The sequence below is a fragment of the Phalaenopsis equestris genome, unplaced genomic scaffold, assembly GCF_001263595.1.
Source record: "Phalaenopsis equestris unplaced genomic scaffold, ASM126359v1 Scaffold000202, whole genome shotgun sequence".
Classification (NCBI taxonomy): domain Eukaryota; kingdom Viridiplantae; phylum Streptophyta; class Magnoliopsida; order Asparagales; family Orchidaceae; genus Phalaenopsis; species Phalaenopsis equestris.
The window spans coordinates 809,700-832,782 of NW_018164644.1; the positions used below are offsets into that span (position 1 = coordinate 809,700).

At 35.2% G+C, this 23,083-nt stretch overlaps 1 protein-coding gene across 1 annotated transcript in view; it reads left to right on the forward strand.

Moving 5' to 3' along the window:
* Positions 1 to 23,083, forward strand: part of LOC110022799 (DNA mismatch repair protein MSH3) — a 41,792-nt gene that overhangs the window by 6,432 nt on the left and 12,277 nt on the right. Inside the window, exons 4-9 of the mRNA XM_020721909.1 lie at positions 10,203 to 10,301; positions 10,882 to 11,115; positions 12,245 to 12,490; positions 12,813 to 12,944; positions 13,165 to 13,425; positions 13,509 to 13,580. Coding sequence (XP_020577568.1) covers positions 10,203 to 10,301; positions 10,882 to 11,115; positions 12,245 to 12,490; positions 12,813 to 12,944; positions 13,165 to 13,425; positions 13,509 to 13,580 — 1,044 coding nt within the window. The remainder of the gene's footprint in view (positions 1 to 10,202; positions 10,302 to 10,881; positions 11,116 to 12,244; positions 12,491 to 12,812; positions 12,945 to 13,164; positions 13,426 to 13,508; positions 13,581 to 23,083) is intronic.

Consider the following 23,083-nt stretch of genomic DNA (forward strand, 5'->3'; position numbering starts at 1 on the left):
GAGGGTGTGTTGGGGGGGGGGGGGTAAATTTTGGGTGGGAAAGAGAATTTTGGATGGCTGATTTAAAAAAGTAGCAAGAGGAAGGGTTTTTTGGTGGAATTTGGGTTAGGTAGTGGTGGATTTTGGTAACCCAAGAATGGGACTAAGGTTAGGTTAGCTCTGATACCAAATGATACAGGAGTTTAACCAAACAAAAATTAAAAAATTGTTACTTTGGGTGATCAAATTATTACGGTGTGAACGATTTAGATATCTCGGGTCTGTCGTTCAAAGCGATGGTGATATAGATGGTGATGTAAATAGTAGAATTCAAGTTGATTTGTTGAAGTGGAGGAATGCTTCGGGGCTTTTGTGTGATAGAAAAGTACCGCTAAGACTGAAAGGAAAATTTTATACGACGGTGGTGAGACCTACAATGCTCTATGGCGCTGAATGTTGGCTTTAAAAAGAAAAGCATAATAATAAGTTGAGTGTTGCCGATGAGAATGATTAGGTGGGTGAGTGGCTTTACACTTAGAGACAAAATGCGGAATGAATATATTCGTGATAGGGTTGGTGTAGCTCCTGTGACAGACAAAATTAGAGAAAGTCGTCTTAGATGGTTTGGTCACATTAAACGTCGACCATCTGACGATCCGATTAGGAGAGTAGATGTTTTAGATTCGACTTGTGTTAAGAAAGGCCGAGGTAGACCTAGGAAGACTTGGGCTTATTGTATTAAAAATGATCTTAATTTACTAGAACTAAATGAAAATATGACACTAAATAGGACGCAATGGAGAAAAAAGATTCATGTAGCCGACCCCACGTAGTGGTATTAAGGCTTTGTTGTTGTTGTTGTTGATGAAGTACTGGTAGTAAAACTAAAATATGGTTAATAAGAACGGTAAATTAGGTTTTTCTTACTGTGTTACAAGTTGGCCAAAAGTAGAAAGAATATAATCACTAAAGATTAGAGAAATTGATGATTGGGATAAGTTAAATTAGACTTTAGATTTACCTAGAATTGATAGAAGATTTATTGACCTACCTTACTTTCTCGTTTGCTTTTATTTGAATCGTCTCCTTTTTATGATACTTGTTTTCTTTCTTCTTGATCTTCTCTTTGCTTTGTTATTACCTTCTTGATGCTTTCTTCCTTCTTCACAAGTTATCATTCCAATCCCTTTGTCCTCCTTTCTTGAATATGAACTTGCTAGAGAGAGGGCATTTTCTTGAGAGAGAGAGAGAGAGAGAGCAAGAGTTATAAGAGAAAAGAGAAAGGTACTTAGTGCACACAACTTGAATCAAAAGATAACATTCATGTTTGGCTTGAAAAATGATATCATTTATTAAAATCAATACAAAATATAATTACAAACTATAAATCCATATTTGTAGATATTAGGTTATGACAACAACACCAACAACAACGAAAACAACAACAACAACAACAAGCCTTTTTCCCACTATAGAAATTAGGCTATAAAAATAATAGAAATATTTTGAAATTAAATCTAATACTATCCAACATTTAGTATTATATACTATTGTCAATTTAAAACTAAAATGTGCAAATGGATAATTCAGCTTTATTTGAATTGAATGAGCAATGGTTCTATTTAATTTGAAACAAATCTTATAATATTTAAAAATTGAAAAATATAACCTCTTATCACAAATATAAGATGAGCTGTTATATGAACAATTCTCTTATTTTGATAACTTCTCTCTCATCTGGATAAATCAGGTATAAGTTTAATTAATTCCAATTTAAAATTATTGTCTCTCCATGTTCCTGACCCATGCTGGAAGGGGAGAAATTTTGGGATTGTGGGTTCATGCTCCCTTTAATTGTTGCATTTTTGTAGCCCCGATATAGTTTGGTTTTTAGGTTTCACATGAGTCTGATGTTCGGTTCAATTTGGGTTTGCATTTGGACCTTATGCAGCTAAATCTGAAGTTAGCCATTATTGCTCCACCATTTAAGTCCACTCATATAGTTTGACTATGGCTAAATTGCATGGAAGAGCCTCCCAAATTTCTTCTCTATTTGCTATCTTTTACTAGACATAGCATAATGGTTATAATACCTCCTTCCTTTAATTTATAAATAGCCCTTGTAATAAGCCAAGTGAATACTTCAATTTCATGTACTATTAATTTATATTTTTAGATGAAATTTAGAAAACCTATACACAATTCATTTTTTTGGATTGATTTTATTGCATTATTAAGGGCAAGCTAGTGGGGGTTAAACTTTTATGCTCCTTAACTGCAGCATCCCTGGTCATATTCTAACTATTAAGTGTCAATCTTTTTCTTACGGAGAACGGATTGTGTATATATTTTAGTTTGATCTAATAATATAGGACAATATTAGATGTTATGTTGTTATTTGTGCTTTAATAGCTCTATTGTAAATGCAGTGCCACTGGTTTGGTGTTTCCCATCTGATAACGATTTAAGACGAGAATATAAAATAAATGAAAGTTTAAATCTAGTAAGAAACACCTTAGAGATGACTGGAGATGGTTTGTTTCAAGTGATGCCAAGACCAAAACTAGTTATAAGCACCTTGCATCATTTATCTGGAAGAAAACTTCAGCTAAATCTTAGGACAATTAATGACTGAACAACCTCTAATAAGAATAAAACAATGAGGGGAGCTAAAAGGTATTTTAAATTACAAAGAAGTACTACATCTTACACCATGTCACCCTCAGTGTTTATTAGTATGCAAATGATTAGCTTTCTGATGTATTTTGGTTTATGCGGGATTGTAGCATTACTGTTGATGCTGGATTATAACATTATTACCGGTGTGAAATTGTTGCCACCGCTTTCATAAATTTATCTACATAAGTTTCTGCATGATACTCATTCTTCATGTTGGCCTTTCTTCCATCTATGGCTTTGGTTCTTCTTACTAAATATGTACATTTTTTTATTAAGACTATTTTGGATAATTGTTATGAAGTTTTACGGTTGTTTTGAAACAATTTTATTTTTTGGAATTTTAATTTTGACATTTATTGAGTTGATTGTTTGCTAGTCATATCTACTAACCTTGGTAATGGACATTCTTAAGTATTTTTAGGCACGTAATTTATAATTTATGTTTAAATGAAATATCGTCCTTTATATTCAACATCTTCCGTCTGAGTTGGATATGTGATTTTTTTTAAATTTATTTGTTCATTACATAATTATTAGTGTTTTAATTCATCTATTTAATGTTTGCATTTAAAAAAAAAAGCAATTTGTTGGCTTATTTAGTAGTTTTTAATATGCAAATCTTAAATTTTATTTGAATGATTTATATATTTGACATCAGTATTGACGCGGGAGCTTACTGGATGCGGTACTGTAGTTGCTACAGCGCCGTGAACGCGGGACTGTAGCTACTACATTCCCGTGTGGCAACCCTTCCCTCTCCCTCTCCTTTTCCATCCCCTTTCCTATTTCTATCCACTTTCAATTTCAATTCCTTCCTATTATTTTGTTTGCCTTTTCTATCCCCTTTCCTATTTTTATTTCTTTCCATTTCCAATTCCTTCCTTTTCTTTGCCTACCTTTTCTACGACCTTCGACTTCTATCTCAATTTCAAATTTCTTGCTAATTTTTTGTGCTAGGATCCTTTATATTATGTTGTGTTTGTCTAGAGTAGGGAGGTTTTTGACGATTGCTAATTTCAGTCGTTATATTGGAGGCATTCTTCTCCTCCGAGGGCTGTACCCGACGACGAGAAGGTGTTCCGGCTGTAATTCGTCTGTCTTGGTTACCGTCTCAAAGATCTGAGTGGTGCTCCAGCTTTAGCTTGATCCCTACGAAACATTTATCTTTGTGCAACCTCTCCTTACCCGCAGTCCAGCCGCCCGTTTCTCCTCCATGCAACCACGCGTTTTCATCATCGCGTTTTCATCATTCCTGCTTCCTGATTTCCAGCCTGCCACTTATCCCCACCCAACACCCCAACTTTTTCCCCAGCCTGCCAGAACTTGCCGCCAAAGCTCTCTAGTCCCCTGCAATTCCTGTTGTAACCCCTTCCCGGCATTCCCCACCCTGCTGTCCCCTTCTACACTCTCCCCAAACGTTGCAGTAGCTCGCCCCAACCAATCAAACATTGTCGCAACTTCAACAAGTCAGCCTTCCCTATTTTATGTTTGTGTTTATCATTCTTCTATGGTTTGAAGGGTCGTTGTAAGCCTTTGAATTTGAGTAATAATATTTTTGTTTTCCATTGTGGTTTGGGTTAGCTCCAATATCATATATTCTAATTGCATTAGAAAATTTTAGCGCTAAACTTTTTAGCATTAAAATGATATTAAAGGTCAAGGTTGTGCCATCATATCACTAAACAGAGCAAGTTCATTTTTTATGGAAATTTAATAGACTATGAAAGGGAAGCAAGTTTAGCAATTTTGCAATACTATTTGGCTGATTTATTGAATAAAAAAAAAATAATTTTGTGATAATATCAATTTTGTTAAAGGATGAATTGCCATATTGAAAAATAATAAAGTTTGAGAATTTGAATCTAAAGTAGATTTCGATCACAATGTTAACTAATTCAATTAGATTCTTACACTAATAACAGGTGGTGGCAAGAAATCAAGATAGATAACTTGAGGTATATGATGCTATAATAAGTTAAAATTGAAATGCCATTTAATGTTGGTAAAATTGACTCTGAAGCCTTTATTGATTCGGTTCCTAGATTTTATATTGCTTTTTTCATGACAAACTGTGTTTGATGAGACACAAAAAAAAAAATTAATTGGCCAAGCTAAACTTTATGGGATGAGCATGAAAGAGAAACGGAAAGTTTCTTTAAAGAACCTACTATCACATGGGCTAAAAGGAAAGAACTTTGGAGAGAAAATGTTTGCATTTGCCTGTCATATCGAGAGCAGTTATTTGATGAATTAATTCATTGTATTAATGTATTAAAATTCCTACTGAATATATGAGTAGCTTTGAAGAATAGTTGTTATAACGACATTCTTAGATCATTGAAGATCCTAAACCCTCTGTAAAAATTTGTCCTTGATTTGAGACCTAATATTAAGAGAAAGATAACACTTCACTGCATTCCACCTCTTAATCATGGTTTTAATTTGTACTTTATTCGAACAAATGATAAATTTTGTGCCTAAGAAGGACATTACATATCTTGCTTGCAAATCATTTTGTTAAAGCCATCATATTCAATTTGTTGCACCTGACGGGAACACTACAATTATAAGGATACTAAGGGGAAATCAATTGCATTTACTTATGGGTTTGAGATTTCTATGAAACATATTTAAAGTTTCATGATTTGTGGTTTTTGGGAGGGTAAAAATATTCTTCTTCGATTTTCTAAGACTCGGTTGTAAGATAAATAGCAGGGGAAGACCATCACTTTAGAAAATCCTCAATATCCTAATGCTAGAAAAGGAAATAGAAATTATCAACAATAGTTAATTCTAAAAGTAAAAACTACTAATAATAGAAAATAATAAAAATAAAAGATATCAAAATGGGAAATTTTTAAAATTCCGTCACCCCTCAAGTTAGAGCATGCATATCTATCAACTTAGTTACAAAGAACTCAAAATTAGGCTTAAAAAGTTCTTGGTGAAAATATATGTTATTTCTTGCACTGTTAGAGTGAAAGACATAAAAATATCGACAATCAATGTTCTCTTATATGAATAGTCTATCAATCTCCGTATATTTTGTTCGATCATGCTGCGCTGGATTTTTTGCAATGCTCATGACAGCTTTGTTGTCACATTAAAACTTCATCTACATATTTGTCGGGATCCGTAGCTCTTTAGTAATTCTCTTCAGCCATAACATCTCACACACTCCATTAGCGGTAGCTCAATGTTCTACCTTGGCACTACTCCTTGTAACCACATTCTATTTTTTACTTTGCCATGTAACCAAATTTCCCCAGGCACAAGTATGGTACCTGGACTTTGATCGCCTGTCAAAAATTGAGGCTGCTAATTTGCATCAGTGTATGCCTCTATATTCTGTTGTTTGGTTTGTTGAAAGAGTAAACCTTAACATGATGAAGTTTTAAGGCATATGAGAATACCGTTAACTGCTTCAAGATGTTTCTCAGATGTTGAATGCATAAATTGAATTACCAAACTTACAACAAAGGCGATATCTAGCAGTATATGTGATAAGTACATCAAATTATCTGCCAATTTTGATATCAAGCTGTATTTACTAGGTTACCTTCATTCTCATGACCCAATTTTTGATTGGGATTAATTGAAGTGCGCAAGCCTATAACTGCTCATCCAAGTTTTCTTTAGAAGATCAAGAACATACTTCCGTTATAAAACAATAACCCCTTTATTCGATCTAGCAACTTCCATGCTAAGGAATTACCTTAGAGATTCTAAGTCCTTAGTCTCAAAAATTGATGAGAGGGAAGTTTTTAATCATTTCTTTTAATATACGTTATCTCTAGTGAGAATTGTATCATTCACATGCACAATCAACATGACTATCTTCCTGTCCTTTGAATGTCCGAAGAACATTATATTATCTCGCAGCCTGCCCTTTAGTATAGCCCCAACCTTTAACAAATAGTATAAATTTCTCAAACCATGTTATCAGTAATTGCTTCAACTCGTATACAGACTTTTTTAGTTTACACACCTTTGTGCCAAACTTCTTACTAAATCCTGAAGGTGCATCCATGTACACTTCTTCCAATCCGCTATTGAGAAATACATTTTTTATATGTAACTGTTATAGGGGCCAGTTAAGATTAGTTGTGAGTGATCGAAGAACTCTTTTAGAGGTTAGTTTTACGACTGGGGTGATTGTCTTTAAGTAATCAATGTCATATGTTCGAGCGAGTCTCTTGTCAACTAATCAAAACTTGCGACATTCTAGAGAGCCATCAAAATTATACTTAATTGTATACCCATTTGTATCTGATAGTTTTCTTCCCTCTAGGTAGATCAACAAATTTTCATGTGATATTTTTTTCTAGAACTTTCATCTTCTCGAAGCCAGCCTCCTTCCACTTAGGAAATTTCAAAGCATAATGCATAGTCTTAGGAATCTCCATGTAAGACAAATGTGTTGTAAAAGCCTGAAAAATGGGTGAGAGATTTTAATATGACGTATATTGAGACATTGGATGTTGGTTGCAAGACCTCTCTCTCTTAGAAGCAACAATGTGTTACGTCTACCTAAGAACAATTTTATCTTTTATTAGGATAAGGACAATTTACTCTTTTGATATTATTATTGTGATTATAAATATGGCTAATATGTTTAGGGTTCGGGTTAGTTATGATATTGTTGTCTTGAGTGTTAGGGTTATGGTTTGATAGAGATTTCTTACCTCTCGAATTGCAAGTGCTTATCTTTTATGTGCTTGTGTGAATTATTTGGTGTTGTGTTGATTTGATTTGAGATTAGTGAAATAAAAATATTTTGTGCCCTAATTTCCGTGGAAAATCGTCTTGAATCGTATCAAATTGGTATCTGAATCTGGAGAAGAAATAACAGGGCAACAACCAACGTAATTGCGGCGCTATATTGGGCGCGTGATCGCGATACAGTCGCGGTAAGAGCTAGCTGGGAAGAAGCCGGCCGGATCACTACTCAAGCCCTCGAAGTCACAATTAGAGTTAGTGAGGACGCCAAGATCAGGCGATACAATCACAATAAGATCTAGCTAGGAAGTCGATGCCGTAGTCGGTATAGTGTGCGATGATAATCATGATTAAAGCTAGCTAGGAAGGCGACGACGTGATAACATAGGGATGCAAACAACGGGATCACAAACATACTATCACAATTCCAACTGGCTGGATGCATGATCAAAACCATACAGTCGTCCTTCGAGACCAAACTGCGTGATTCAGTCCCGATTCGACCTAGCTGTGAAGCCATGGATGTGAGCGTGACTATGACCACCTTATACAATTTCGATTCAAGCGATTATGGAAGCAAAGAAGGGATATCGACTTATGACCTGATGGTGCATGCAAGATTTGGCTACCTGGGAAGCCATTGGTGAGATTGCAGCTTACACGAGTTTTGTTTTCTTGGTAAAAATCATCCTGGGAGTAATGACCACCAAAAGAGTAGATGCTTTGGAGAAGAAATTAGAGGAGGTAAAACCAAATAAGATCCAAAGTGGAGGAATGTTTCTCGTCTCTGGAGGGGTGGCTCTCATCAATGGAGGGAAGATTCATGACCCTAGAAGAAATGACGGAGAAGATCATGGAGTTTCACACAAAATCGCCTCCACCCACTGCTGGATAGAGCGTCGAAGTTGGAAACAAATGCGAGCAGTTGCAACCAGAAGGATTCGTGTGACATTGGGGCAACGTTGCTGCTTTAGGCAGACTTGGAAAAGTTGTGCGAGCTCATGATTGATAATGGAGCTGCATTAATTTTGTATCAAAGTTTGACCTTGGCCACATGAATTTGAAGTTTGAACTGCATCCATGACCATATAAGGTAGCATGGGTTAATAAATTAGCTATTTGATGTTTTGGAGATGTTTAATTTGGATTAAATTTGCTACTTATAGAATAGAGTATAATGTGATGTGCTGCATATGGCCGTTGCTTATATTATATGGGTAGGTCCAAGCTTCACGAAGTAGATTTTACTTATTTTGGGATATCGAATGTATATGCTTTGAAAACTAATGAGAGATGGGTGAATTTTAAGCATAAAAAGCCTAAGGGTGAATTCAAATTTGCAGAAGAATTCATATTCTATTTGAAGCAAAAAGTTCTATTCTTTTATTTATTTGTTTATATATATTCCGAGTAAACATATATTTGAGAGAAAAAAGTAGGCTTTGGGTGTGTGATTTATGCCCTTGTTTGTTATGGAGCTAAATAGTGTAGCGATGGGAATTGTGACTTTACCTGATGATATTAATTAAGTGTTTGTTAATTTTAATATATATTTTTGCCAATCTTTCTCGTGAGTTAGCATCACTAAGGAACATAAAACTTATAATTAAATTTTTTCTTAGGTCATCATTGCCTAAGTTTTCTCATTAGAGATATCTTAAACTTAAAGAGACAAGCTGATGAATTTAAGAATAGTTTTCTTGGGAAAGGCATGCCATAGTTCTATACTTTGCGTACACCTTAGAAAGATAGTAGTTGATATATATTTGTAGAAAATAGGGCTATTAATAAAATCACCATTAAATGCACATTTCCTATTCCTTATTTGGATGTTATGTTAGAAATTATGAAGGTTGCTATGATATCTTCTATGACTAATTTGAGGAGTGTTTATTATCAGATGAGAATGAGAGAAGGCAGTGAATGAAAAATTTATTTAATATCTATTATATGTAACAAGAATTAGAAAGAACCATTTGAAAAATTATATAATTCTGAGAGATTTTAATATGGAATATATAAAATTAAGTATTGGAATTTAAGTTATTCACAATAGGATAGCCTACATGGATTGGTGAGGTGGCATCAATAATCAAATAGATCAATAAACATGGGAGAGAGAGCAGTTGTGGGCTGGCAGCCTAGGATGTTTTAACCAGGAATAGATAGCCTTGGACGGGCCTGCCAGGCGGACAACCACAGACGGATTGAATGGTTGAAAGTCGGCAGATTTATTGGGGTTGGTTTCAGTAATGATTTTGGGGGCGTTTGTGTACATAGCACACAATTCTTATGTATACCTAAACTTTCATAGTTACACACACAACACTCAAATCTTTTATATCATATAAAAAATAACACTATTACCACTTTTGAAAACTGAAATACTCATTTTCATGCATAGGTTTATAGCACCAAAGTGCTATGCATGTAAATATGAAAGTTTAGTTGTCAGATATCTAAATACGTAAGAATTGCTATGTATGCAAATTTCCCTTGATTTTAAGGAATGATTTCTCACTCTCTCTCTCAAGGGAATGAATGAATGTTACTATTGGTATATCAAGCAACATACAAATATCAATTTAGTTAAAATTTTTGTTAGCAAATATTAAGCTGACTAGTGATAGATGTTAAGCTCAGTGAATTCATGGTAAACAATGATGCTGATTGCAGCATCCTCTGAAATATAGGTATTCCAAGCGACTTAGAAATATCTGTTTTGTATATTAAATTTTTGTTTTTTGATTTACAATAATTTGTTGAATTCTATAGATTTAATCAATTTACTCTTTTGAGTAGAAATAATGTACGAAATGTTTCAGGTCTTGCGAAACAGCTACAATGGTTCTATTGAAGGTTCATTGCTGCATGCTATGGATCACACTTGCACTTCATTTGGATCAAGACTTCTGAAACACTGGGTAACGCAACTGGTCATCATTTGATTGTAGATTTGTTTAACAATATTATAACTCAATAAATGTTTTTGATGAATGATTAATCAGGTAAGTAAAATTGAATTTGCATTAATCAATTAAAGTATTTTTTGATACACAAAAGTAGTGCACATTGTGAGTTTATGAATGATATCCATGAAAACAAATTATATATAAGTGCCAAGATTGTCCCCTGACTATTTACATGGGTTCATTTTAGTCCAAGAGTTTATAAAAGTGCAATATTAGTTCTCAGACACCTTTAATATGGGCTAAATTTATCCCCATGAAGGTCTATTTGAGCCCCCCCATTAATAGAATCTAGGGGCTAAATTGACACTTTTACAGACTTTATGACTAAAACAATCCCCTTCAAAGAGACGGGACCATTTTAACATTTTTCTCTATTATATATATATAATCCTTGTCTATGTCGTCTCGTATGGTTGGTTTAAGGAGATCGAGATCTGTCACATGATTGATTTGCACTCTGCAGTAAAATTTAAATTTTGGTGTGAGTTTGCTATTTATTCAGATTTGATTTACCTGTTTATTTATTTTTTAGGTTACTCATCCATTATGTGATAGAAACTCCATAATTGCACGCCTTGATGCAGTTACCGAAATCGCAGATTCAATGGGTTCTTGTAGAGTTTTACAAGCAGCTTTTTTAACTAAAGAAAGTTCATGCAATGAAACCAGTTCTATAATGTCAGATGTTTTAAAGATGTTGGGGAAGTCTCCCGATGTACAGCGGGGGATAACTAGAATTTTTCACAGAACTGCTACTGCAGCTGAGGTGCTTTTAACAATCATCCGTTCTGAATGTTATTTATGTTAAAGGCCAACGGTTCAAAGGTCTGATAAAATGAAATTAAGACTTTACAGAAATTGATTTTTTGGAGACAAGCAGGCAGATAGATGATGTATATACTTCAAAATTCTAGAATGAATATAAGCTGAGATAAAAATAATGGGATGGTGAGAGTAAAGGAATTGAATATCTTAATGTGAATACTTCAAAGCAGGAATTGGCTTTCCATTTTTTAATTTTCTATTCCTTTTATTTTGGCAAAATGCAATTTTATTTATTTTCCTTCTAGTATTCTCATCTGTAAATGTATTTTTTTATCAGAATTTTTTTTTATATAACAGAACGTTTATGTGCATGAAAAATAAGAGTGACTTGAAACCATATTTTGTATTTTGAAGAAAATGCAAGCCCGAGAAGGTCAAGTGTAAATCTTTGCTCTAGGACAAAGAGCGTCCATTTTTGTGCGTGATTAATGCTTGCTGTTGCTCCCAAGTTTGTTTTTTGATGGTCGTTCAAAATGGAAATAATGGAAAATTAAAAATAAATGAAAATTATATGGAAAAAGAAGTTCATAACTTTTTCTGCTCTTCCCTTTGATTTTTATTTTCTCATTCTTGCATGTAAATCTGAGTTCCAGTTCGCTGTTCCTCACAATTTCACAAATAGTGGGATTGGTTTTGCGACCTATTTGAATGTGAAGAAGATGGAAGTATTATTCCATCGTCTCCCATACTTTATATTCCCATTAAAAAGTATATAAAAAAATGTTTCCTGCATTTCCTTATTGTTCTAATACTTTGCAATGTTACATGATAGACGATGAATTCTAGTATTGGAAACCTGCATCTTGTTTTTTTTTCATGCAAAGCTAGAGATGAAAACTGAATGGTTAAGCTCTGGACTTGAACCATGTCCTGATAGGAATTAAATGTTCTAATTCACCCCGTTTTGCTCTTTAGGATGCACTGTTTGCCATCTAGATATTGTCATTGTAAGGATAAACCAATAATTCTCTTAATACTTTTGATCTTTAGGTTCTCGATACTGAACTTTTTAGATTCTTCATAATTTGTATCAATTGTGATTAGCACTAACAGCTTTTGTAGCATTGCAGTTCATTGGGGCCATCCAAGCTATCCTTCTATCCGGCAAGCAATTACAGAAACTTTATGCTGAAGATGATGAAAATAATGTTACGAGGATGGTGAAATCTACTCTTCTGAGAAGGTTAATTTTTACTGCATCATCATCTTCTTTAATTTCTCGAGCTGCACAGCTTCTCTCCTCTCTTAACAAGGATGCAGCTAATCAGTGTGATATGCTGAACTTGTTCAATGCTTCTGGTGGTCAGTTCCCAGAGGTAGGCTATTGTATTGACACCAAAATTGTTTTAATTTTGGAAAATTTACATACAATCCACACAACTCTTATGGATTTGCATTTCTAGCATTGATATTTACATTTAGAAGAACACATTGGTGTTATAAACCTATGCATAAAAAGGTGCATTTGACCTTCCAAAAGTTAAGAAAGTGTTATTTTTGATGTGATGTTAAAGATTTCTGTGTCACAAATGTAAATATTAAAGTTTAGTCGTTAGTTATGTAAATACATAAAAATTGTGTGGTATCTATGTAAATTCCCCTTTGATTTTTGCATTCTTATTATTTTTTGTCTCACAGGTTGCTCTTGGCCAAATAGCTGTTCAAACGACCAAAGAAAAGCTAGATTCATTAATTATTCAGTACCGAAAACAACTTGGAATGCGGAATTTAGAATTCATCGCTGTGTCTGGAGTCACCCATCTAATTGAAGTAATTCCTGCTTGTAACTGCTAAAAAAATTTGATTAGGGTGATCTTCATCATTTGCTTTCATGGTGCTATCTTTTCTTTAATTACTTCTCCCACAATTCTCAAGGTTTTTCATGCATGGCTGGTTGATGGTAATATTAATTCAGAATTGAGATAAGATCGTTAAAACATGAATATATTTTCCTCCGGCGATCTAAATTGCTTCATATTTGTTACTGCAGTTATCTTCTGATACTAAGGTTCCTTCCAATTGGGTTAAGGTAAATAGTACTAAGAAGTCAGTGAGATATCATCCCCCACAGGTCCTGGCAACTTTGGATGAGTTGGTTCTTGCAAAAGAAGAATTTGCTGTTACATGCAGGAAAACATGGGCTAATTTTTTGACAGAGTTTGGCAAATACTATGCTCAATTTCAGGCTTCAGTTCAGGCTCTGGCTGCTTTGGACTGTTTGCATTCACTAGCCATTCTCTCAAGAGATCAGGTAATTAATTCACCTGCCCATTTTTTTTTTTAAACAAATGATTACATTTCTATCTCACCATGCAACTAATTTACTATCTTCAGAAGTACGTGCGACCAACTTTTGTAAGTGATGATGAACCAGGTCAAATATTTATCAGTTCTGGTCGCCACCCAGTAAGTGACATTTTTTCTTGCTTGATTTCATCAAAATATAATATTGCTGTTGTTGAATGGTTGAACTTTGATTATGTTTACTAATAATTATGAAAAAGTGATAAAATAGCTCCACTTTTTGCAAGCGGTTATTTTAGTTCCAAAATCTATAAAATGCCAATTTAATCCTTACACTATTTTAATATAGACCAAAAATAGTCCACTAGGAAGAGTATTTAAGCCTCAATTTTGACAAGTTTAGGGACTAATTTAGCACTTTTATAGAGTATGTGTAACGTCCCGTGCTCTTGTTTTAGTTAGCGGGGGAAGAAGAAACGAAAGAAACTGAGGATGAGGACGTGAAGAGTCAGGAAACCGAACAAGAAGAGAGAGGAAGCCGAACAAGATGAGATGAGCGAGAAGTTGGGCAAAATTGAAATGAGGGGATCGAAAGCCAAGACGATGAGTTCGCTATAAAACAACACTGTCAATGTGAGATTCACCTATCTGAGAGTAGAACGACTCGGGAGACATTGAGATAAACTAGAGTTTCACCTGGCCAGTGTCTTGGTCCTTCATCCATCTTCCTCTTCTTCCTCTTCATTTTATTCTTATTTCTCCATGGCTTTGGTGAGAAGAGTATAGAGGAAAGCTTTGGAGGAGGAAATCTTTAGGATTTTGAAAGATTCTTCTCTCCATTCTTCTTCTTCTTCCTCTTCACTGTTTGTTCTTCAACCATCATTTCTCTATAAAACGGTGCTGTTAAGGCGAGATTCACCTATCTGACAGTCGAAAGACTCGGGAGACATTGAGATAAAATAGGATTTCACCTGGCTAGTGTCGGTGTCAAGCGGAGGAGGTGGCGAGCAAAGGAGGAGGAGGAGCCGATGTTGGTAACAAGCCACAATCAAAGGAGAAGCTCTACTGGATTTGCATACACTACTACCATACAAAGAAAGTAGGAGGTGTCGGCGTTGAGAGCTAGTGCGGGAGAGGAGTATCATGCAGTTTTTTTGGTTCATGTCACGTGCCCTAATGAGCTGTTGAGGAATATATATATATATATAAGAATAAATAGAATTATATAAAGGAAACTAATGAAAATTTTTAGCTATTTAAAATATTAATTTTTTTTTAAATTTGGTAATATAATTATTATATTTATGCTAGGTTTCCAATTTATAGGAATCAACTTCTATGCAAATCAAATAACAATTTAATCGATACTAAGGTCAGTACTTATGTAATATTTTGCTTCTTTTAGATCAAATGTATTTACTAATACTATCATTAGTTATATTGAAATTACTACAAATTTGGGAATTTGAATCATATTGAATTTTTGTTCATATTATTGGAATGATATGTGTGTATAATATTAATTAAATTATCGTAAATATTGAATGATTTATAAAAATATTGACTGTTATGCAAATGATAATGAAAATTTTTATCTTAAATTGATATTTTGATTGTGTGCTTATATGTGCATGATTGACTATAATAGAGTTATACCTTTATGGTACTGGTGGGGAACTTTAAGGTACCTGTGCGCGTATATGAAAAAGGATATTGATATTGAAATACATTAAGTGATACAATTTTTAAACGGTATTCCTGTGATAGTTGTACATTTATAGAATGATATTTATATGCTATTGATACAATAAGATTTTGTGATTCCATCTAAAATTTTAGTAATTTATTAAAAGTTTAATGACATGAATTTTACTTTTTTTTTCTTGTATTGTTGTTGTTTAGGAATACACGTATTCACTGATTTATTTAGCTCATTGTTAATTTAAATTAACATTTCAGGTTAATTAAGTAATTAAAAGATGAGCGATATAACGGAAAATATTTATAGAAGATACGGACAACTAGCAACGAGATAAAGTTAAATATATTGTTTTAATTTAATTTGATTAGTAACTATTTTATTTGTTAAATGACAAATAAATATAGAAAATTTCATATCCACCGTCCGACCGTCTGTTCCAGGCTTGATTAATTTCAAGTTTCTGGCTGGGTCGTGATAATATGAGACTAAAATGACTCATGTAAATAGTTGGGGGATTATTTTAACACTTTATTCGATAATTATATTTTAGTTGAAAATAATAAGAATGGTGTTTACAATACAATTTATGCAATATTCTTTTTCTTAGTCTAAAAAATCTACTTAAATACACTGTATCAACATCGTTTATCATTTCTTTCTAACATTCGCACTATTAGACTTGATTATCTCATTCTTGTAAATATGAATGTGTTAAATAAAATGCACCCATTCTATTCCACTTTTTCACTATTTATGTTTGCCGTTATCAAGATCAAAAAGCAATATGCAAAATATAATAATCCATTTTGAGAAATCGGATAAAATTTTTGACAATAAAAAATATAACTCAAATTTTAGATTCTTCAGAATTCAACCCAATCAATTTTATAATATTATATGTGTCAAATCAATCAATTCAATATAAAACACTTTATATAAATTTTGAATGGAATGAGGGATATAAAAATAAGAATTTATAAATTAATTAACCCTAATTAAACCTCCCTAATCCCCTCTCTGTTCTAAACCGCCTCTCACGCCTTTTTATTCGAGGGTTTCAATCGAATGGTTTCCAGGGCCTTCAAAATTTCTCCTCCCTTCTGCCGACACTCCTCTCCTCCTCTCGATTTTGCTCGCATGCTGATTCGATCCCCCTGTTTGATCGCTCGACAATTAAGGATTCCGCGATCATTCACTATAGCAAGGGGCGAGCGCACACAGTGAAGCCGCAGAGCATCACGCCTCTTCCCATCTCCCGTTTTCTTCATTTCTCGCAGTGATTCATCTTTCTGTTGCTTTTGCGTGATTCTGCACTGTAGCAGAATCACGACCTGCAACAGGCTGCACGCACGACCGAGTGCCGCAGGCCTTGGTTCAGAGCTCTAGGGAAAAATTGGTAAGTGTGAAATTGATTTGAATGCTTTTCAAACTTTGTTTCTTTTCTTTGCTTCCAATTTGATATTTACCTCGTTTTTCATGCATTGTTTGTTTTTGATAGTCGTCAGAAGCTATGAAATGATGTCAAAAGTGTCGTAAGTGGCTTGTGAGTTTCCGTAAAGAGATTCCAACACAAATTCAAGAGGGTTAAGAGGGAGTAAGCAAAGTTAAGAAGAAGAGAAGAAGATTGGGCAGAGAATAGCTAGCTGCCGAGAAGGCTGTTTAAGGTATGTTTTAGCAATTCAATTATATTTTGAGTTCAATTACTTTATGAACTATGATATTCAAAATCTCTAAGTCATTTAAGATTTCAGGTTGTTTACTTAAAATGACAAATTTGGGCAAGCGTGTAGAAGTTCGTCGAAGGACTATTCCGTAAATTTCAGGTAAAATAATTTCATGCTAATTTAATATGAATAATTCGATTTACGGAAATTAGTTGAATCTTAAAGTTTAATGTTTTGTTTTATAGGTCATTAAGATTAATATAAAAGTTACCGCAACGTCCAGTTAGTTATCAAAGATCAAGAATCTAGTGCGACAACTGATGTGCGTAATCATATTTCTAAATTTTAGTATTTTTTTATTTCAAAATATATGTTTGATTTCATATATATTCTATTTTAGTTAGATTATTTATATTATTTTGAACATGATAGAAATGTGCGATATGTATGATATACTTGATCTGCACGATATATGTGATAAGGAAAAATACACTTGATAAACATGATTAAAAATGATATGCATGATAGTAATTATTGCGGGGTATAAATATGGTTTAATATGTTATAATTAAGTTATGATATTTGATTGTTGTTTTAAATATGCGGGTTAGTGTTAGGGTTTAGTAGAGATTGCCTACCTCTCAAATTTTAGGTGTTTATCATTTTATGTATTCGGGTTGTGTTGTTTTGTGTTAGTGAAATAAAAGATTTTGTTTGTTATAATCTCTGTGAAATTGATATTGAAGATTGATTTCTTGGAAATTAACAACCGGATCACAATCGCCTTCGTCATCGAATCTCGCGATACGACCACGATTTGAGGTATCGATGTACAGGTCTCCGTTGCGTCACCTTCATGACTGAATCACACGAAACAACCACAATTCTACCTAGTTGGGAAGCCAACTATGGGATCACAATGTATAGGCGCTGCTTTCGTGGCCTGACGGGGCATGCATTATTTGGTTTAAACTGAAAAATCAAATCAAACTAAGTTAATTTGGTTGATTCAGTTTGGTTTTAAAAATATTTTGATTATAGTTTTAGAAATGCTAGAGTTTGGTTGTCGGTTATTGGTTTGGTTTTACTTCTTATTTAACTCAATGAGGTGAAAACCTAATTTTCTAGGTAAATCCTTTTTGAAATTTTTAGGAAGTAAATTTTTTAGTGATCAGCCTTACATATTCATCGCTTAGTAATCTTCATTTTCACTAATTATCATCATATTTTTATACCTTCAAACTATATTTCGGTTTATGCAAAACCGAATTGGTCAAATCGAATTAAACTTCGGTTTTATCAAAATTTTGTTTGGATCGGTACTTTGAAATTTGGATTTTGTTTGAAGTTGGTTTGCCCAATTTGAAAACCGAACCATCCGAACTGACTGAATGCTCACCCCTATCTGACATTGTGCAAAAAAGTCTTGATTCTACATAGTTGAGAAGCCAACAATCGGATCGCGAGGTACAATCTTCGCCTTCGTGACTAAACCACACGAAATACTTGTGATTCTCCCTAGCTAGGAAGCCAATGAAGTGGTTGCGGGATACGAGGCATCTCCTTCGTGTTGCCTTTGTGAACATTCCTGTTCCCGCGACACAATCACGGTTCTATAGCTAGCTAGGAAAGAAACGACAAGATTGCGATGTATAGAGTTCGGCCTTTGTGATCAAAATTCTTCCTGTGAGTTATGACAACCAACAAAGTGGATGTTTGTGGGAAATAATAGCGGAAGAGGTGAGGCAAATCATTTCTGGAATGGAGGAGCATTTCACGTTCATAGAGGGGCGGTTCGAACGAGATTCATGGTCTTGGAAGAAATGATGAAGAAGATTGAGTTTCACATAAATCTTCGTCACCTGTAGTGGCAACAATCGACAACATCTAAAGCTGATGCGAGCTACTACAACTAGAATGATTCACTTGATATCAGGGTAGCTTCGTTGCTTTAGAAAGAACTGGAGCTGCGAGATTGGGCGAAGAAATTGAGAGTGGACTCAAGCGACAACACTTGGAAGGAATATCACGACATTTGGACAACTGGAATGAGAAGTAGCATACAAAATGGGTCGGCGTGCGATTTATTGCGGGAGAAGATCGATTTGAAGGATTTTGGCCTAGAATAGGGAACCATGGTGTGCGCGACTCTCGTAGAAGACTGTATCCAACCACTCTAGTGTCTTTTGCTTCGCCAGCCTTCTGGGCAAATGATAATTGGGGAGCTTATGGGGATAAATGAGCTAAGTATGGGCCGAGTCATAATTATGAATGAAAGGAAATCAATATGAGTTGAGGAATGAAATCCAATGTAATATTAACCCATTTAAAAAAAGAACAAATTTGATTAAATTAAAGAAAAAGAATTTACTGTTAGGACGCCTGTTTCATAGGTGTTATCAGGAACTTTCCCACCTCCTATGAGAGTGTCGAGGATTATTTCTCATCTCCTCTCATTTGAACCCACCACACATAGAAGACGAGTGAGAGGGAGTTAAGGAGAAGGAGAGTGAAAAATAGAGGGACAAAAATCAATGAAGAAGAAAATGAGGAAGAAGTTGAAGAAGAAGAAGAAGAAGCTGAAGAGGAAGAAGAGGAAGAGGAGGAAGAAGAGGAAGAGGAAGAGGTGGAGAGAGCCGCTCGCTTGGTGCATCTTTTTCTTTTACTCTCACTATCGAACAAGCGTGACATACGCTCAAGCGACTCTCTGGATTTCGTTTGCATGCATAGATGCTCAATCTCGAGCAATTTCGAGAGTCTGGGAAGCTTGAGTGACTTTCTGTAGTCGAGTGATGCATCTTCCCATGCGAATGTGTGCCTCCGTCGAGGAAGTCGTGCCCTAACTTAGCAAAAGAGAAGAAGGCAAGAGGCGAGCAGCTCACGTGAACCCTTCTCACCCATTTTTGACCGCCTGGAAGGGAGAAGGGGAGCAAAGCTGCTTTCCCTCATTTATGTTAGCCTCAGTACTCAAAAGAAGCTCGATGGAGCTGCTTAAGCTCCTAGCACAAAGAACAACACACAAGAGCTTTGTTGCTTATGGGGGAGACTCTATTGAGCCTCTACATGTTTGGTTCGCAAAAAAAGGGCTAGGCAGCAAGAAAAAGGAAGGATATTTTGCCAATGTCTAAATTCTTAAATACAATTTAAGATATCTTAAATACAATTTAAGATTTCTATTTAAATCTTTTCTATTTTGCTAAAAAATTAAGTCTTCATTAATTATTTAACATTTTAGAAAGCCCTAATGTTTACTTCCTGAAATTATCTAGGGTATCAACAAGGGGATTAAGTCAATAAAGGACTTGGTTGAGGTGAAGAAAAATTTTCAAGGATAACATTTAATTTTAATAGCTAATATCCAAATCCTCAATAAATTCATATTAACGGTAAATTAACTTATTGAAACCTACTTTAAACTATTAATTAAAGTACTCCGAACTCAAAGATGATAAAAGAAACGTTATAGAAATTTTAGAGGAGTTGTATATGTAAATTAGACAAATTTCAAATGAATATATCAACATAATAATAATAAAGTTGAAAGTTATTCTGAAAGTAGATTAAAAAAGAATATGAACTATTAAGTATAATGTGTTATTATAAGTTCACCAAAGAACTAGATTGATTTGAGGAGAGAAAACCGAGTCACTGTACAGGTGGGTAAATATGTTCTTATTTTACAATAGTTTTGTTTATTTATTGTTTCTCAATTTTTTTTAAAGTGAATGTTTATGTTTTGTTTTTAAATTTTAAATGCAAAAATAAAAATAAAATATGATAAATGAATGCATATAAGAGTCACACCTAGATGGTACTAGCAAAGAAATGCAATGTTACCTGTGCACGAAAATGGAAATAAAAATGGTTGCTTACTTTTATCATGGGTTGACAAAGATTAAACTTATATTCTTTTAAAGTATATATTGAGACAGAGACTCTCAATGATGAGAAGTGTAATAAAAATAATAAAAATAAATAAAAACTATTTTATTTGTTATTTCTTTTTACTGCTTAGTCTTTTATTGTTCACATTATTTAAAAAATTAATAAGTATTTTAAAATGAGAATTATTGTAATTTAGAAACGTTTGTCCACTGATTATTTCAACGCAAACCTTCAACTGCTAACATTTTATAAGAAAATTAGCTTTAGGAGGTTGATTTAGTGGGGAAGTAATTGTAGAATAGTGAGGGGACGAAATAGATGAGTTTGATGACATTTGGATGGAGATAGATGTCGTTCAACGGTTGTCCCGGTTGAAAACATCAAAGGTAACTTCAAAACAACAATGTGCGGATAATGTCACCAAGTGACTGACACTCCTTACTGGCAAAGTTCATTGTACCGGAACTAATATGAAAAAAAACAGTGGAAACACAAGTTTTCATTAATATTAAAATATGGTTACAACATGACTCAAATGGAAATAACAATATAAAATATAAAATCAACACAAGCAAACACTCCTAAATGTATCCCAATGGGTGGTGGTCGGCTAGAGGGATAAGGATGATTGGGAGGAATGAAGATAACCACGGGAGGCGGGTGGTAGCGAAGGGAAGATTCAGAACAGTAGGGACAACAATTGGGAAGGGTTGTAGGTGGTCGATGTCGGTAGTATGATGGTTGGGAGAAACTTGACAGGAGCTAGGGAGGCGAGACAACAATAATAACCTCTAGGAAAAGGGAATGGCTGGGTGTCGGGGTGATCAAGGGAGAGTTCAGCGATAGAGGAGTGGGGAGAAGTTTTGGGGAAGGTAAAAATGGAGGATGCAATCACCGCCTTTGAGAGGATGTAGTCGAAGCACCACTAACTCAGATACAACCCACAAAGGGGAAATAATTTCACACAGGAATTTGAGAACAAACACAACCAAATCTCACTCCCCAAACATAGAGGACAACAATTTATAGGTTCCTAAGAAACTTCTACACAAATGGAAAACGAGGGAAAGGCAAGAGAAATCTAGAAGACATTGAAAAGCTTCCCGGGATCGCGCTGCATCCCCACAGATTGCAAACTTTTGTGATCCTTGCCTTCCGCCTTCACGAGGGATTGTGGGGTCTCGCCTGTGCCACTACTCCGGCGAGAGTTCGCGGGCCTTCGATCCTGTGGGATCGAAGCATCCTGTATCAGGATGCATTCAACGCCTGAGGGCGTTGTTTTTGCTCCCATATTAGGGCATTGTTAGCACCTACATCAGTCTCTCGTGGTTGGGGGAAGCTTCAATGTCATAGGTCAAAACTTTTGTTTTGTCGTTAGTCATCTCTGGATCCCATTGGCGACTGCACTGTTTCTCGAGGTGCATGAGTGTCTTCTCCCACGTACGTGCAAACTTCCACCTCAATCCAATCTTTCGTGACTGTGCGGCTTACAAATACTGTTGAATTTTCCCAAAGTATCTCATAGGAGGTTTAGTCTTGTGTGCCGAAAGAGTGGCCTGAAACTTCCCGCTCTGTGGTAGAGTGGGTGATACGGTATCGATTACGAAGCTCTGAAACCTTTTTTATTGTATTTGCCCCGTGTTAGGAGTTGATATCACGGTCCACTCATTTTGTGTCGCCACTAATTCTGGTTCCCCCGACGCTGCTCTACTGGTAAGGGATCCTGTGACCTCGGGCTCCGCCAAAGAAAGGAGGGTGACACACTTCCTGTCCTTGGTGAAAGATTACATGTTTCTATATTCGTCGTGCTGAGTCCTTCGGTCGAATTTACACGATCATCCCAATAAAAGGTGGCAGACATCAATGGGAACCACGCCACACCGTAGTTGATCCTGTAGCTGGCCTCTGATCGAAAATTCTTCCAAGAATCTTTGGTCGATGTTGACCCGATTCTCTTTCTTCAACCACATCGATGAATATGGCTGGGAATTCTTCTGAGTCGTAAGTTCTAATTTTTCTACCATCTGTGTTGATGCCACGCTCTTGCTGTTTCCGCCATCGATGGTTAGACTGCATACTTTTCCGTTTACTGTGCAACAAGTGTAAAATATGTTGTGGCGAAGCCACTGCTGATCCCTCATGTTCTCAGTTTGTAGGTTCCGTCGAATTACGAGTTCTTCTCCTTCGTCTGGTCGGAGTTGATACACCTCACCCTGTTCCTCAGCTTTCTCCTCATTACTTATTTCTTCTACGATGCCTTGATATGTGAGTGTGACTGCCCTGCTTGTGGGACAACTGGAGACATTGTGGCTGTAGCTGTGGCTTTCGTAGCATTTCCTGGCAGGCATGTGTCGGCACTTAAAAGAAAGAAAGGTGGTTTTGGGGGGGGGGGGGGTTCCCGCAAAGAATCGGTG